General features: G+C 35.0%; 1 protein-coding gene across 4 annotated transcripts in view; it reads left to right on the top strand.

Moving 5' to 3' along the window:
- The window catches only part of PAX6 (paired box 6), a 20,774-nt gene extending 3,662 nt beyond the window's left edge, over window positions 1–17,112 (top strand). Inside the window, exons 2-11 of one of the 4 annotated variants that reach the window (XM_053688912.1) lie at window positions 1,410–1,540; window positions 2,132–2,173; window positions 2,263–2,478; window positions 3,460–3,625; window positions 13,484–13,642; window positions 13,952–14,034; window positions 14,255–14,405; window positions 14,498–14,613; window positions 16,385–16,477; window positions 16,522–17,112. In XM_053688912.1, coding sequence (XP_053544887.1) covers window positions 1,410–1,540; window positions 2,132–2,173; window positions 2,263–2,478; window positions 3,460–3,625; window positions 13,484–13,642; window positions 13,952–14,034; window positions 14,255–14,405; window positions 14,498–14,613; window positions 16,385–16,477; window positions 16,522–16,686 — 1,322 coding nt within the window. In that variant the 3' untranslated portion in view covers window positions 16,687–17,112. Of the gene's footprint in view, window positions 1–1,409; window positions 1,577–2,131; window positions 2,174–2,262; window positions 2,479–3,459; window positions 3,626–13,483; window positions 13,643–13,951; window positions 14,035–14,254; window positions 14,406–14,497; window positions 14,614–15,456; window positions 15,608–16,384 lie in introns of all 4 variants that reach the window. The other 3 variants (XM_053688914.1, XM_053688911.1, XM_053688913.1) reach the window with 3 other exon arrangements.
- The last annotated feature ends 827 nt before the right edge of the window (window positions 17,113–17,939 follow it).

Raw genomic sequence — 17,939 nt, 5'->3', positions numbered from 1 at the left:
TCCGCCTATTTCCAGAAATTAAGCTCAAATTTGACATGCAGCTAGTTTTATTTTAAAGACAAATGTCAGACAGGCTCATCATATTTCCCCCTCTTCTATATTTGGAGCTTATTTATTGCTAAGAAGCCAGAGCTCCTACAAGACGATTTATCAGGAGTCTGCAAGGAGAGCAGAGCACATCTTCACCAGGGACTCTCTAACTACACTGTCTGAGCTAAAAGCATCAGGTTTGGAGATTTTAAATGAAATAACTGCTAATATCTCATCAAACGAATTTATTTGCACAAGAAATGGGAACACAAAGAAATGTCTGAAGAGGATCCTGATGGTATTTATAAGACATTTTAAGTAGAGTAGAACAATCCTCTCAGATGACCCATGGTAGACCTTGTGTCTGTATTTTAGGTATTTGCATAGCAATTTCCCCCAGAAAGAGGAACTCTCACATCTAGTCAACATTAAGACATTTCATTCCATCCCATATGTCTTTAACTTGTGTTTTCATTATTGATTGGTGTAACTGTTTATTTTCTGTATGAATATTCGAGTTAATGTTTTTTTACTTGTTACATAATGTATATTATTGACTTATACTTCCAATGGAGATTTCAATATTTATTGGATGTTTAAAAGATAACTTTGGTGTCCCAGATATTTTGTTATGGTATTTTTGTTTATATTTTATGCTGAAATGAAATAACTCACATGAACCTTAGTGAGTTTTTTTCCAGCAATTTAATGAGTAGAAGGTGTGTAGCAGCTGTATATGGTGGCAGAGGGGTACTGTATTTTATGATGTGGAGTGAAATTGTTAATTGTATGCAGTAAAGTGCAGTCTATTGGGAACAACTCGTTGGCAGTAATTATGGCACATGAATTGGTAAATATTGTTTATTTTTTTGAGGTGCATCATGTTGGTGTGAAGTGAAACAGACCTCTTATTTGGAATTTTGTGAAGAGTAATACGCGATATTCTATTGCGATAATGTCTTTAATTAACTAGAGTCGTGCAGAAGACTAGGTCGTGTTTTTAGGTTGGTGCTGGAAGGGTATAGTTTGTTGCTTGATGATATTCACTAGGGGATAGGTGAGTATAGGTTAGACTAGCTAAGGTAGAGTGTTGTGGTGAAGATGGGTGATGTGGTGGTCTTGAATGATGACTGTGTACTACATGGTGACATCTGGTGGGCGCAGTATAGGTCTAATAGTGTGTTGGAGAAGCTGGGTGGGTGAGGATGCAGATGAGTTGTATTAAAGTGCTATGAAGCTAAACCAAGGATGAGCTGCATTATGATGTTCGGTAAGGTTTTTTAGGGTGTAGTGTATAAGCTGAATATGAGTGGGGCGCAGTTGTATGTTGGGTGAGATGCACCAGCAGAGATGACATTGTCTCTTTGTTATCTCTACAGGTCACAGCGGAGTGAATCAGCTGGGTGGTGTGTTTGTGAATGGCAGACCACTACCAGACTCAACCAGACAGAAAATAGTGGAACTGGCTCACAGTGGAGCACGACCCTGTGATATTTCCCGGATTTTACAGGTGAAAAGGCTGTTTGCCTCCCAACCGCTGCTCTTGGTTGTATTGCAGTATCCATCTATACAATATGCCAATACCAAATAAATATTGGTCCAGCTTTTGTACTATTATTTTTTTTTTTAAAGTAGTATTCATCTGCTTAAACATTGTAAACACATAGCTATGTAAACGTTCCATTTTATTGTTTATATGTATTTCATTTTTTTATTATTGGTTTTGAAAAAATAAATAGCTCATTATATCTATTTATTAAACATGCCACTGTGTTTATGTTGCTTGTACTGTTTATTTGGCATAGCAAGTTTGCATTTAATTAATTTATCTGTGCCTGGGAGCATATTTTTATATATAAATATATATCTAAATCAGCACTAAGGAATTAAGTAGGACAGTGCACGTCAAATGTAACTTGTGTAATTATTTTACAGCTTCAGGCATAATTTTTTTAATTTTTTTTTTTTTTTTTTTTTTTGCTAAATGTTTCAGACACACACACATAGTTATATATTTAGATAGATTGTAGGGCCAAAAATGTAATTTTAAGAAAACAAAAATAAGTTCTCATACCATTTAAGGTATATTTTTGTATTATAGACCCATGCAGATGCAAAAGTCCAAGTGCTGGACAATCGAAACGTAAGCTTGTCATTGTTTGCATACCTTTAAAATTGTACCATTGTCTTGAAATCATTAATAATGTAATTTTTGTCGTTCTGCATATTCAGGTATCAAACGGATGTGTGAGTAAGATTTTGGGAAGGTATTACGAGACTGGATCCATCAGACCTAGGGCTATCGGGGGTAGCAAGCCAAGGGTGGCTACTCCAGAGGTCGTTAGCAAAATTGCTCAGTATAAAAGAGAGTGTCCGTCCATCTTTGCCTGGGAAATTCGAGACAGACTTCTGTCTGAGGGCGTTTGTACAAACGACAATATACCTAGTGTAAGTGGATCCTCCAACTGGTTTATTTAAATGAATGAGTCACCGGTGCTTGTCTATGCAAGAGGGTTATTTGCATTTAAAGGTAGCTAATTAGTGCTGATTTAGGAAGATTTGCATCTTATTAAGTCTAACAAGGAAAGGTGTATTTAGGTGTGACTTATATACAATGTAGTATGTGTAAATGAATCTCAATAAGTATATAAATACAGCAAAATAATAGAGGGCTATGGCTATGTATTTTAAAATGATAGCGATATCTAAGGTAAGATAGCTAGATAGATAGATTGATAGACAGATATACAGACAGACACATAATGATATATAGAAGAGATAGATGATAGATAGATAGATAGATAGATAGATAGATAGATAGATAGATAGATAGATAGATAGATAGATAGATAGATAGACAGATATACAGACAGACACATAATGATATATAGAAGAGATAGATGATAGATAGATAGATAGATAGATAGATAGATAGATAGATATACAGACAGACACATAATGATATATAGAAGAGATAGATGATAGATAGATAGATAGATAGATAGATAGATAGATAGACAGATATACAGACAGACACATAATGATATATAGAAGAGATAGATGATAGATAGATAGATAGATAGATAGATAGATAGATAGATAGATAGATGATAGATAGATAGATGCATACATAAAACATACAAAGACACAGATAGATAGATAGATAGATAGATAGATAGATAGATAGATAGATAGATAGATAGATAGATAGATAGATAGATAGATAGATAGATTATTGAGTTGATTATTATTGGCGAGTTTTATTTTTATTAGGACCAGTGCTTACTAATCTGGGCATCTTGCAATTAAACCTCCTGGTTATCATTGACGTCTACAAAGGACTAAGTTGTATTGGCTATTTCTTTACTTTGTGGCAGTGAAATAAAATCACATATATGTTGGTTTCATTAGTGATGATTTTTATTCCAGGTATCATCAATAAACAGAGTGCTGCGCAACCTGGCGAGCGAAAAGCAACAGATGGGTGCAGATGGCATGTATGACAAGCTGAGAATGCTGAACGGGCAGACAGGGACCTGGGGGACACGGCCTGGGTGGTACCCGGGCACATCAGTGCCAGGACAGCCCACACAGGGTAAGTATACATGGGCATCTGCAATATAGTGATGAGTGTATATTACATGATGGCAAAGTTGTTTTTATGCTTTTGTGTTGATATGAAATATTGTTAAATACAACCTGATATAAATTAGTCAATGTGCAGCTGATTTACCACAATAAAATATACCATTGCTGCATAATTAACATAAAATAGATCCTCCTAAATATATAGAATGCATTTATGATCCAAGATTAATTTCAGTTGAGTTGGAAATAATTTTGCTTACATTTAGTCTATTGTATCTATGGTAATGGCAAGGAGGGTATCTGGTTGTTACAATTATTAAGAGAGTCGTTGAAGGTTGAGTATCTGGTTCTAGAATGTGACGTCATGTTTGTGGTTTTGGGGAATGACATCATTGCAATTAATATAAGGAAATAGTAAATAAAATATTGAAATAACCGCTTAATTTTTGTGTAGTTTGTTAATTTGGATACAGAGATATATTAAAGTGTGATTTGGGAACCTTAGGCGCTATGGTGGGTTGCAATGACTAGCAAAAGAAAGTCTAGGCATAAATGAACAGAAAAAGCAATACTTTATTAGTTTATAGCTTTGATTTCTAACAATCAAGGGTTTAATAGGCCGTAACGTTAATTCTATGCCCCAATCAAACTCATAGTAGATGTTTCCAATATATCCCACATTTTGTGGCCCCTCATCTACAAGAAATCTGTAACAGTATGCCCAGTATCTGCTACAATGGTTGTTTCTGTCACAGGCAAGAATTTGTTATGGGAACAATTCTGTAGCTATGTGATTGCTCATTAGAGATCGTTTTGTTTCTCATTAAGGCGACATGAATACTCGTCTAGTTAAAGGGGGCAGCTGTAGAAATGTTTCACAGGAGACCCTTGGACACGATATGGGCCTGCTTGCCAATTAGACATGTCAGTTTTTAAGGCAGGCAAACAATATATGATGGGATTTAAGATAGGAAATGGGGCTCCTGCATCTGTCTGATTAGTGCCCTCTCAATGAGGGCCCCTTATCTGTTGTCACTTCTGCACAAGACAACAGTGAACATGAACATCAGTAAAATCATCTGCATTTTGGAAATTCTAATACAGTACTTAGATTACACACACACACATATGTATGTGTGTATGTATGTATATATGTGTGTGTGTCTGTGTGTATATTTATTTATATATGTGTGTCTGTGTGTATATTTATATATATATATATATATGTGTGTGTGTGTGTATATTTATATATGTGTGTGTCTGTGTGTATATTTATTTATATATGTGTGTCTGTGTATATATATATATATATATATATATATATATATATGTGTGTGTGTGTGTATATTTATATATGTGTGTGTCTGTGTGTATATTTATTTATATATGTGTGTCTGTGTATATATATATATATATATATATATATATATATATATATATATATATATATATATATATATATATATATATATATAGTACAGTGACACAAACACACATATACACACACACATACATATATATATATATACACACACACACATATATATATATATATATATATATATATATACACACACACACACATATATATATATATATATACAGACACACATATATATATATACACACACGCACACACACACACACACATATATATATATATATATATATATATATATATACACACACACACACACACACATATAAACACACACACACACACAAACGTATGCGCTGACTGCATTCAGAATTTACAAATTTAATATAAATAGATATCCCTTTCTAATAAAAAAAATAAAAATAAAAAAAAACTTTGGTATTTAACTATCCAAAGTATGATGCTAAGGATTTTTTTTTTTTTTTTTACATTAGGACCTAGAACTTAAATATGTAAACATGTACATTAATAAATAAATTCACTTAACTTAGTTTTATATAGTTTTATCATATATATTTTCAAACACGCTGAGGTCACTGGAAGGATTTAATAATAAGCACAATTCACTGTCATGACCATGGTGACACAAATTAATTTTTATGTTATTAATGTATTAAACTTGTATTTATTTTAGGATGGAACTTATTTTTGTTGTTGTTATTAGTCAAGTAGGGAATATTTGCTTGTGTATTCAGATGCTGAATCATTATTCAGTCTTGGTGTAAGATGAGATCAGTGATGTGACTAATGTTAGTCAAGTTGCAATAGCCCAGGTTCTGTGTTTACAGCAGCACAAATAGGAGTAATAAGTGATTATCTGACCCTTATTATCACCTAGCGGGATACATTTTGCACAAGACCATTAGGGTCTCTCCGCCGCTCTATGTTGTCATTTGTTTAACATATATATGTTCAGTATCCTTATATAAATATGACAGTTTGACTATTTTTCCCCCATTAAATATTAAATAAAATATATTATACATTAATTTAGTGGTCTAAGGATGTGAATGTACCAATAACATATAAACTAAACTAATAAAAATGTAGCAATATTTCACCAACGTGTAAAAACGCTACAATTTGACAAATAATTAGTTTTCATACCTGAACGTTTTAATAATAACTAGATAAATAGGTAGCTCAAATTGTTATATTCTTGGCTTAGTTTATTTTGATTGTGCAGATGTACTGGATTTACTAGACACATTTTTGCTATTTTAATTATTTCAAGTACTTACATGTATTGCCAGTTTTGAGTTATATATATATATATATATATATATATATATATATATATATATATATATATATATATATATATATATATATATATATATATATATATATATGTATGTATTGTACGTCTGTATACAATAAAAAATAAGCTCAAAACAAGCAAATACTTGAAATTATTTTGACAACTTTGTCGATTTTTGTCTATTTTTCCCCAGTAGCCAATAAACTAATCGATATTCCTTAAATTATCCTTTTTTTTCTTAAAACTATGGTTCATTAAATTTTTCTTTGTTGTTAAGAATTATATTTAGCCATTTTTGTTAATAAGAAATATATTTAGCCTTTTTTGTTATTGAGAAATATATTTAGCTTTTTTTTAATAAACCTACTTCTCTCATTATGGGAGCTTTATTGATATTTTGCTTTTGCTAATTACACACCTTGATTATCATTGTACTTGAACTTATGTGTAACTTAGCACTGTGCCCATTTTATATGGATATTGCATCACCATAGATCTTCATCCTCTTTAAGGATTTCCATCACAAATGTAAAATTAATAAAATTGGATTTCCTTTGTAATATTTATGGCCTCTCTAATGTGATTTCCTTGCAAAGAGATGATGCAGGAATGTAAAAGCCCATTACCCAGCAAGCATAAGGCAAGGGAACGTCTCAAAGGAGACAATATGCTTCCAATTTTAGCTACACATGCAACACTGGCTAAAATAATAGATATATAAGGATTGACATAACAGAAAGAGAGATCTCGGTCCGGGGAGAAATTCTCCAGCGATTTAGTGGTTTTAAGGATCACTGAGACACTTTTCTTATCTTTTTTTCCCTTATAAGACTAAAGCCTTCTATAGGATTTAGGCATTTTCCCTTTCAACAGATGCTACTATGTTTTGATCCCAGCTTCAGAGCTGAAAGGTGCCTAGATCGGTTTGCTATCTTTTTTGCTTGTTTTCCGCCTCACTGATTAAGACACTAAGAAACTGAGGAATGATTTTATTTCCCAGAGCTTTTTTTCCTTTTAAGAAACAAATCCCACACTCAGTCAGATGGTCTGGCTGCAGGATAATAGGAGGCACATTTACTCCCCTTTATGGATTAGGTCTATAATGTGTAACAGCCTATTGAGTAAGTTCTTTTAGGGGATTCTAAAGAGACATTAAAGAAGATATCTTAATTGAGTGTCACTTTTTCTTACAATATGTAATTCAATATTAGAACTCAAATTATTTTGAAACAAGTAAGACATTTAATAAATTGGCCAGTGTTTGATCCCTTGTGAAATAGAAACTTCTATAGGACACTGGGATCAATTTTGTTCAGTATTTGAAAATAAATATGACGCAGTTTTGACCAAAGTCAAAATATGTTAACAAATCATTAAAATCTTTTGAGCATATACTAGCAAACAACACACAAGTGTTAATACATTAACGTTATCTTGTGCAGCCAGGAACCATTCTCTCTCTCTCTCTCTCTCTCTCTCTCTCTCTCTCTCTCTCTCTCTCTCTATATATATATATATATATATATATATATATATATATATATATATATATATATATATATATATATATATATATATATACACACACACACATATACTGTATATATATATATATATATATATATATAGAGAGAGAGAGAGAGAGAGAGAGAGAGAGAGAGAGAGAGAGAGAGAGAGAGGGAGAAGAGAGAGAAAGAGAGAGAGGGAGAAAGAGAGAGAGCGAGAGAGAAAGAGAGAGAGGAAGAAAGAGAGAGAGTACATTATTAGGTATGCATGAGTGATAAGTACCAGAACAGACAACAAAAATGAACAGGCATTTGGCAGAAAACTTTACATTACCTGCCTCAAAGTTACTGAGTATATTTAAGTCCAAGTTTAAATAATATTTATAAATTGTTATAAGTGTACACCCAATGGACCTATTATAGTATATAGAAATATGTTGTTTCCTTGTATATCATTTTATGTATACAAATAGTTTGTGTGTGTGTGTATATATATATATATAGAGTGACGATTCTGCTAAGTCCTGGGGAGTGCATCCGTTTTTTCATTGATTAAGTATCCTCTCGGAAGCACCCTGTGCTGATGTTTTAACTTATCGTGAGTGTTGACCTGCTGGACTATATATATATATATGATATACAATGATCTATTCAATATTCCATATATTTAATAACCATATTTTAAATGGAGATATATATAATAGGTAGATTGATGATAGATATAGACAGATAGATAGATAGATAGATAGATAGATAGATAGATAGATAGATAGATAGATAGATAGATCTAAAGTGTTACATATATGTATTTATAGAATCCCGGGTCACTTTGCTGCAATAGGAAAATAATTGATTAGTTGTATTTTCTGGTCATGGGGATATCAATAGCACCTGTTTCCACTGGGGGTGGCTAAACACACTGTGCACCAGCAATAAACTATTGAGCTTATAGTCCAAGATAACCAAACAGCAGCCAACAAGCACTCACAAGACAAGATTACCAAAACACTTCAGTAGCTAGAGCACCAAATTTGACGAGCAAATAAAACAGACTTGTGCTAATATGTGAGTTGAAGCTTATCTAATCTTATCTAAGCAGTTGTTTTCTTCTTTCTATTGCTGAGTAAATAGTTGCAGCGTATGGAGCAAACCCTTTGACAAGTTTAGGTGGATATTTTTTCTTCTCTACTCCTATAGAAGTAAAAATCCTATATAGCATTGAGTAGGCCAGCCCAGGGGACAGTGATTAATGATCACACGGCATAAAGGTTAACGTACTTCTGAGTACAACCTCTTGTGATACAATGTAGACCACTGCTAGCCTCTAGAGAATCCTTTTGTTCTTCCCTCTGATTGTGTCTTCAAAATTCTGCCCACGAAAGTTTGCCAACCCTCCTGCCCCAAGTGTTTAATAGTTTCCCTTACTTTGCTGGCATTGTGTATTTGTGAAAAGCAACCTCCTTCTATTCAAGTGTTGGTGGTCACCTCAATAGATCAGGAGAACTCCATATGGTGTATAATGTAGATGAATCCAACTATTTAAATAGAAGGGAACCTTAAGGTTTTATAACATTGCAAAGTGTTTGAAAAGATCCCACAAGATTCTGTCACAATTCTCTTAACCCTTTCAAGCTCTGGCTATTGTGCTTACAGATCACAGAGTTTGTTGTCCTGAGGTTAATTCACCCAATCTTTAATTACAGAACTGCATAAGTCCATTGATAATGGTTAACTTTAAAGATTAAAGTAAGCAAACATTAGATAGTTATTGGACACAAAAGGTGTTTTATTAAGCAAATGTTTACTTAAGAATTCTTTTTTTTTTTGTGTAGATTTAATTAATGAAAATGTCCAAGTAGTTTTTTTTAAAAATGAAATAAGAGAAATTAGTGCAGTTATTAAACATGTTTTCAAGTTGTGATAGGTGTTTGGATAGTTAGTTACTGAAGTCAGTAGGAATTCTAGTAAAATGACAAGCATTTTTTAAAGAAATCATACTTTCTCTGGTACAATATATTGCAAAGAATGGACAGTCCCTTTATCTAAATATAAAATTCCATTTTGTGCAATTACATGCTGTTCATGGTGATGGTATAATTACTGCCGTTCTCAGTAATAGGTGTCAAGGAACTGCACACTAACACAATAGTTGAATAAAACTGCAGAACAATGAACGCATTTCTAAATTCAGAACCTTTAAAATGAAATTGACTGTGTGAAATTCAAATAAAAAACTAGATAAATATTTCTTTTTAAAGATTACAAGCTTGGTTTGATTTTTAATAGCATTTTCTGCAAACCTATCAACATTTAATTGATTGCAATTGCTGATTACAGATAAGTCTCTGGAAAGCAACGATTGGTATTTGGAAATAGTAAAACTTCTCATATTTGGGATATTGATTACTTGGTCACTTATTCAAGGTCTAATTTTTTAGGTGATAATTATGCTAGTTCTGTATTCTATGTCTATATATTAATGTCAGTGACGTGCACTCATTGGAGGCAGGTGAGGCAGTGCCGCACCTGCCATTTGGGCCAAAATAAAAACAAATAGAGAGTTTTATTAAAAAAAAAAAAAGTAAAAATTTTTTTTTTTTTGACATGTCAAACTAATATTGCGCAATAGAGAGGCACTGGGTTCTGGTGTTTCTCTATTGCGCAATATTTGTAGTGTGTTTTTATATCTAGCTGCTCTGCAGCATCACCCGGTGGTGATTTGCAGGAGCAGCGCGGCAGAGAAAATTACTATATGAGGCATCTCTCATGAGGCCTCGACTGTTCCCTGGGAGACCGGCTCATCCAATCAACACCGGTGTTGATTGACTCCCTCCCTGGCCCTGCTTAGCCTTACAAGTAGTGCACTGAGACTGAGTTTCTGCGCATGCGCAAGGAAAGAGCAGCGCGGCGGCGGCGGGAACAACAGCCAGTCACAGTGCCACTTATTCCTGCTTGACACCTCTGAGCCAAGTAGCGACTAGTGGAGGAGGAGGCTGCCCGATCTCTACAGAGTCTGAGTGAGACTCGCACAGACACCGCATATCGCAGCTGCTGCCCCTGCCTGACCGTGAGGACCTGTCGGCTCAGCTCAGCCTGTCACCGCACTCACCTGAAGGAAGGAGCCGAAGTGCACACAGTCCGGGTCACACTGTCACACTCACACAAGTAAGTCATCAAGAATGACAGCCATGCCGTGTGTGATAGTGTGATGATCAGTAGTACAGCCTGTAATTATGTATATTTTTTATTGTGAGGCTTGGGGTTAACGTTGTATAACTTGTAAGTTGTACAGAGTACTGTAAGTTAAAAATATACTGGACCGGGTAGTGGTGGGTGCCTGCCCCCCCTCTGCTAAAATTTGAAGTGCCTGTGTGTGTTTTCAACTAGTAACACTTGTGTTGTGACGCAGTCTGATCCTCTTATTTGCTTAATTAGTAAATGTATTTTGTGTATGACCCGGTCAGTGTTGTAAGTACTTATAACACTGACCAGGTCATACACAAAATACATTTATTAAGCAAAACTTTCAAGTTGCTGGCTATGCTATGTTGTTTCACTTCCCAACTTTGGCAGCTTAATAAATATATTTTAATGAGCAGCCATCTTGTGATTTAGTGCTGTGCTTATTTGCTTAATAAATGTATTTTGTTTATGACCTGGTCAGTGTTGTAAGTTACATTTATTAAGCAAATAAGCACAAAATCACAAAATGGCTGCTCATTAAAATATATTTCTTATTTTAATATATTTATTAATAGTAAAAGTTACACTACTGAGTCAGTAGTGTAACTTTTACTATTAATAAATATATTAAAATAAGAAATATATTTTAATGAGCAGCCATTTTGTGATTTTGTGCTTATTTGCTTAATAAATGTATTTTGTGTATGACCTGGTCAGTGTTGTAAGTTACATTTATTAAGCAAATAAGCACAAAATCACAAAATGGCTGCTCATTAAAATATATTTCTTATTTTAATATATTTATTAATAGTAAAAGTTACACTACTGACTCAGTAGTGTAACTTTTACTATTAATAAATATATTAAAATAAGAAATATATTTTAATGAGCAGCCCCCATCTCTCTCTCTCTCTCTCTCTCTCTCTCTCTCCCCTCTGTCTCTCTCCCTTATGTCTCTCCCTTTCTCCATCCCCTCTGTCTCTTTCTCCCATCTGTCTCTCTCTCTCTCCCCTCTCTCTCTCTCCTCTGTCTCTCTCTCCCCTCTGTCTCTCTTTCTCCCTCCCCTGTCTCTCCCTTTCTCCCTCCCCCTCCTCCTCTCCCTTTCTCCCTCCCCCTCCTCCTCTCCCTTTCTCCCTCCCCCTCTTTCTCTCTCTCTCCCATCTGTCTGTCTCTCTCTCTCCCCTCTGTGTCTCTTTTTCTCTCTCTCCCCCTCTGTCTCTCTCTCCCCTCTGTCTCTCTCTTCTCTCTCTCTCTCTCTTTCTCCCCTCTGTCTCTCCCTCTCCCCCTCTCTCCCCTCTGTCTCTCTCTCTCTCTCTCCCCTCTCTCTCTCTCTCTCTCTCTCTCTCTCTCTCCCCCTGTCTCTCTCTCTCTCTCTTTCTCTCTCCCCCCTGTCTCTCTATCTCTCCCCCTCTGTCTTTCTCTCTCTCTATCTCTCCCCCCTGTCTCTCTCTCTCCCCTCTGTCTCTCTCTTTCTCCCTCTCCCCCTCTCTCCCCTCTGTCTCTCTCTCTCTCTCTCTCTCTCTCCCCTCTCTCTCTCCCCTCTCTCTCTCTCCCCTCTCTCTCTCTCTCTCTCTCTCTCTCTCTCTCCCCCCCCTGTCTCTCTCTCTCTCTCCCCCTGTCTTTCTCTCTCTCTCTCTATCTCTCCCCCTGTCTATCTCTCTCCCCTCTGTCTCTCTATCCCTATCCCTCCCCCTCTCTCTCTCTCTCTCTCTCTCCCTCTCTCCCCTCTCTCTCCTCTCTGTCTCTCTCTCTCCCCCCTCTGTCTCTCTCTCCCCTCTGTCTCTCTCTCTCTCCCCTCTGTCTCTCTCTCTCTCCTCTGACTCTCTCCTCTGTCTCTCTCTCTCCTCTGTCTCTCTCTCCCTCCCCCTCTGTCTCTCTCCCTCCCCCTCTGTCTCTCCCTTTCTCCCTCCCCCTCTGTCTCTCTCTCCTCTGTGTCTCTCTTTCTCTCTCCCCCTCTGTGTCTCTCTCTCTTCTCTCTCTCTTTTTCTGTCTGTCTCTCTCTCTCTCTCTATCCATCTCTCTCTCCCTGTCTCTCCCACCCCCTTTGTCTCTATCCTTATGTGTCTCATTCTCCCCCATGGTCTCTTTGTCTGTCTCTCTACCCTCTGTCTCTCTTTGTCTCTCTCTCCCCCTCTGTCTCTCTATCTATGTCTCTCTCCCTGTCTCTCCCACCCCTTCTGTCCAATTTACATCTAATATCTAATTTCCTTCATTCTCTTGATATCCTTTGTTGAAAATCATATCTAAATATGCTCAGTAGCTGCTGATAGGTGGCTGCACAATAGATACCTCATGTGATTGGCTCACCCATGTACATTGCTATTTTTTCAACAAAGGATATCTAAAGAATGAAGGCATATCCTAGCCAGTGCCTCACCTGCCTCTGACCTCACTGCACGTCACTGATTAATGTATGGTATTATATTATGTCTATATATTAATGTATGGTATTATATTATGTTATTCTTTATCTTGCAGATGGCTGTCCGCCACAGGATGGAGGGGGTGAAAATACAAATTCTATAAGCTCTAATGGAGAGGACTCAGATGAGGCTCAAATGAGGCTTCAGCTAAAAAGAAAACTACAAAGAAATAGGACATCATTTACACAGGAACAAATAGAGGCTCTAGAGAAAGGTATATTTCAATTTTATATATATATATATATATATATATATATATATATATATATATATACAAACACACACACACATATATATATATATATATATATCATTTTTATATATACAGTATATATATATATATATATATATATATATATATATATATATATATATATATATATATATATATATATATATACACAAACACTATAATATATATATATATATAACATATGCTCATGTTATTAGAGATATGTTACAGTAGTAAAAAGCACATTACATTAAAGTCCTGTTAATAAAACCTTAATTGAAATTCTTCTAGAATTTGAACGAACCCATTATCCAGATGTGTTTGCCAGAGAAAGATTAGCTGCCAAAATAGATCTACCGGAAGCCAGGATACAGGTAACTGTTACTATGTAATTAGATAAGATGTTTGACCTGAAGTGTAAACTGCTTTTATTTCTATCCTTTCACACTACTTATGTTACTGTGGGAGTAGACTGTAAGAATCTCAGCGTCTATTTAGTGCTCTCTAATTGTTCAGTCTTCCACAGTAGTAGTAGGTACCTGTGAATGGCATCTGGTAGGGTTGGTAGTCATGTGCTTTTCATCTTGTTGTTAGGTATGGTTCTCCAATAGAAGGGCGAAGTGGAGACGGGAAGAAAAGCTAAGAAACCAGAGAAGACAAGCCAGTAACACACCCAGCCACATCCCCATCAGTAGTAGTTTCAGTACCAGTGTCTATCAGCCAATCCCCCAGCCCACCACACCAGGTGAGTCAGTAGGATCAATTCCATCCAGTCAATGCCTACATTGTGCCTCTGGCATCCCTCTAATCTATGTGCTACCATTTCTCTCTATATAGTCTCCTCGTTTACATCAGGGTCCATGCTGGGAAGATCAGACACAGCCCTGACCAACACATACAGTGCTCTGCCACCAATGCCCAGCTTCACAATGGGCAACAACCTACCTATGCAAGTGAGTATTCGCTTACCCTGGGAACCCTCAAAACCAGGGTCCATGTGTCACATTAAAATATATGTCATTAGTAAAATAGCTATGCATTGTATACATTTAAATTACATATATCACAGTGTGATAAATGCTGGATAGAGGCACATAGATAGACAGACAGGCAGACAGACAGATAGATAGATAGAAGAACGCCAGAGATATACCATTCTTTAGTCAGAGTTTCACTCCACTATAATATAGAGTGCTATCTATCTATCTATCTATTTATCTATCACATATATGCAGTTAACACACATACTACACACACATTGCTTACTAAAAATGTATTTTAGAATCATAACTCTGATACAATTACAAAATAAATCACACACACAATTATTTTCTTTATTGTTTTCTGGCAAAAGATAAATATATTTTAGTGAGTCATAGCTGTGTGATTCACCATACATTATTTAGAGACAGTGTGCTTACAACACCTCTTAGAGCTATACTATTCCTCATAGGTCCTCAATAAAACTATTTAATGTCTATATTGTTTCTACTGTTGTATTGAAGTCTTTTTGCAAGTTAATTTATATATAACAATGTGCTAAAAGGAAAATATAAATATGCAGCATTGCTTGTTACAGTATTCACTTGGCTTCCCCTTATATTTATTCATTAATAATAATGAGGTTGATTGTTCACACACACACACTTGCAGGTACATATACTGACAATCACATTACCTACACCTTTCTATATCTGCATTCTTATGGGCAGACCTTGGGCACAGGAGGTGCAGGGATTGTGTTTAGCATCACAAATCTCACTCCATAGTAATATTCCTTTTCTTTCTTCTTCCAGCCCCCTGTACCCAGCCAGGCTTCCTCCTACTCATGCATGCTGCCCACAAGCCCCTCAGTGAATGGGCGGAGCTATGATACATACACACCTCCCCACATGCAGACACACATGAACAGCCAGGCAATGGCCAGCTCTGGTACTACTTCAACAGGTAGGCACCCTGTTATTTTCCACTCTCTGCCATCTCACATACCCTCACACTTCTAAATAAACACATAATGCATTTCCAGTGTTCTGTATTGTCTGCACTTGTGCAAATTCATATCCAAAATAAAACAAAGAAAAAGTTTATCTCAAAAGATCAGAACTATACAGATACCATAAGGGTATATTTAACCCTTTGTTACCACTTACCAGCAGACAAGGGTTAAAATTCCAAAAATATTCACAGCATGCTCTAAAAAAATAGATTTATGATAATAGGATACTTAGACATATACCTGATATTATTAAAGGGATACAAAACCCAATTTTTTTCTTTTATTATTCAGATAGAGCCTGCAATTTTAAGCAACTTTCTAATTTATTCCTATTATCTATTTTTCTTCATTCTCTTGCTATCTCTATTTGAAAAAGCAGGAATGGAAGGTTAAGAGCCAGCCCATTTTTGGTTCAGCACCTTGGCAGAGCTTGCCGATTGGTTTGCTACATTTAGTAACCAATCAGCAAGAGCTACCTAGGTGCTGAAATAAAAATGGGTCGGCTCTTAAGCTTACATTCTTGCTTGTTCAAATAAAAATAGCATGAGAATGAAGAAAAATTAATAATAGGAGTAAATTAGAAAGTTACTTAAAATTGCATGCTCTATCTGAATCATGAAAGAAAAAAAATTGGGTTTAGTATCCCTTTAACCATAAGGTGCATGGATTGATCAAATGTAAGATGTGCTATTTGATATTGAGCAATAAAAATGTATTTATGTTTTCAGGTCTCATTTCCCCTGGAGTGTCAGTCCCAGTACAAGTACCCGGCAGTGAACCTGACATGTCTCAATACTGGCCAAGATTACAGTAAAAATCGTGTTAATTTAAGCAATGACTTTATGGAAAACAGTTGGATGTTCAGCAGTATTCTATAGAAGAGAACCTAAATGTGGGCACAGTAAATGTGTCTGGTTTAACGCTGACAATATTTCATCTGGGACCTTTGCACATACAAAGCGTTATATCAGTTGGAACAAATCTTCACTTTGGTATCCAAATGTTTATCCATTTGATGTACTATTTGTAAATGGACATTTCTATGTAAAGATAAACAGAACAACATGGACTTTATCAGTGGTTCTTCTGCATTGGTCATTATAATTTTTTTAAAGGAAGCCATGATCAAGCCAGGAAATTAAGAGTTTTATCAAGATATATCGAGTTCTTCTACCAATTAGTTCTCCTATGGACTTATATTCCTTCCTTGGCACAGACTACAATGTGAGGCATTTGCCATTTTGGTACCCCTCCTAAAAGCTGGCATTAATTTGCCAAATTCAAAAAAAGGTAAAAATGGAAAAGCCAGAGGAAATTTGGTAGATGAAAGGTAGATTGTGTCTTTGATATAATCCAATTTGTTTTTATGTCCAAATGTAAGTTTTTTTTGTCTTCCCTAGAAATCTCCCAGAATGATTTCTAAAATAAAATTAATTTCATTTATATTTGACAAGAATATTGTATAAATGTTTTATACACATTTTACATGCATCAGTTCTTTTTTTTTTATTTCCATCAACAAAGCATTCATTTGTTCTTAGGTAGACTTGTACAGAAATGGTCACAGTCCAGCCATTTTTTTTGTGCATTCAGCTGATTCGTTAAAAAAAAAAAAAAAATTAAAAGTGCTTGCAAGAGTTTTCAATTTAAGTGTTTTTCAAATTGTTCACAACTTCATATCAAAATTTACCATTGTTGATTGTAAAAATCATACCAAAGCCTGTGTATATCTATTATAATATTATTTCATTTTAATCCTCTAGTGATGTTTCAATTTTTGTTACAAGTTTGGGCATTAACTTGGTTTTGTTTAATTGTAATTTATTTAAAACAAATAAATTAGGGCAACTGAAATATATATTCTCTTTAAGAGTTCAAATTACAAGCTTTCACACATGTATTTGCTTTGTAAATGGGTCTTTGAGAACAGTCATTACCTACTTAGTAATATTCCTTTTAGTTCATAATAGTATGTTAATTACTGGATTACTTTGAGCGTTAAGTAGGAATAACTGCCATGGCAGTATTCCCTATATATATATATATATATATATATATATATATATATATATATATATATATATATATATATATATATATATATATATGACCAAGCGTGTCATTTAAATAATTGTAATAATTATTTATAATTTAAACATAGGAATTGCAGTATTAAGATATTGATAGACAGACAGATGGTCAATTCAATAAAAAAAAATCAGTGTAGTCAATTAAAAAATATCTGACCTTTCAACCTGCTTAAAGAGACATAAAACCCAAAAT

The sequence above is a fragment of the Bombina bombina genome, chromosome 7 (assembly GCF_027579735.1).
Source record: "Bombina bombina isolate aBomBom1 chromosome 7, aBomBom1.pri, whole genome shotgun sequence".
Classification (NCBI taxonomy): domain Eukaryota; kingdom Metazoa; phylum Chordata; class Amphibia; order Anura; family Bombinatoridae; genus Bombina; species Bombina bombina.
This window is presented reverse-complemented; position numbering and strand designations above follow the sequence as displayed.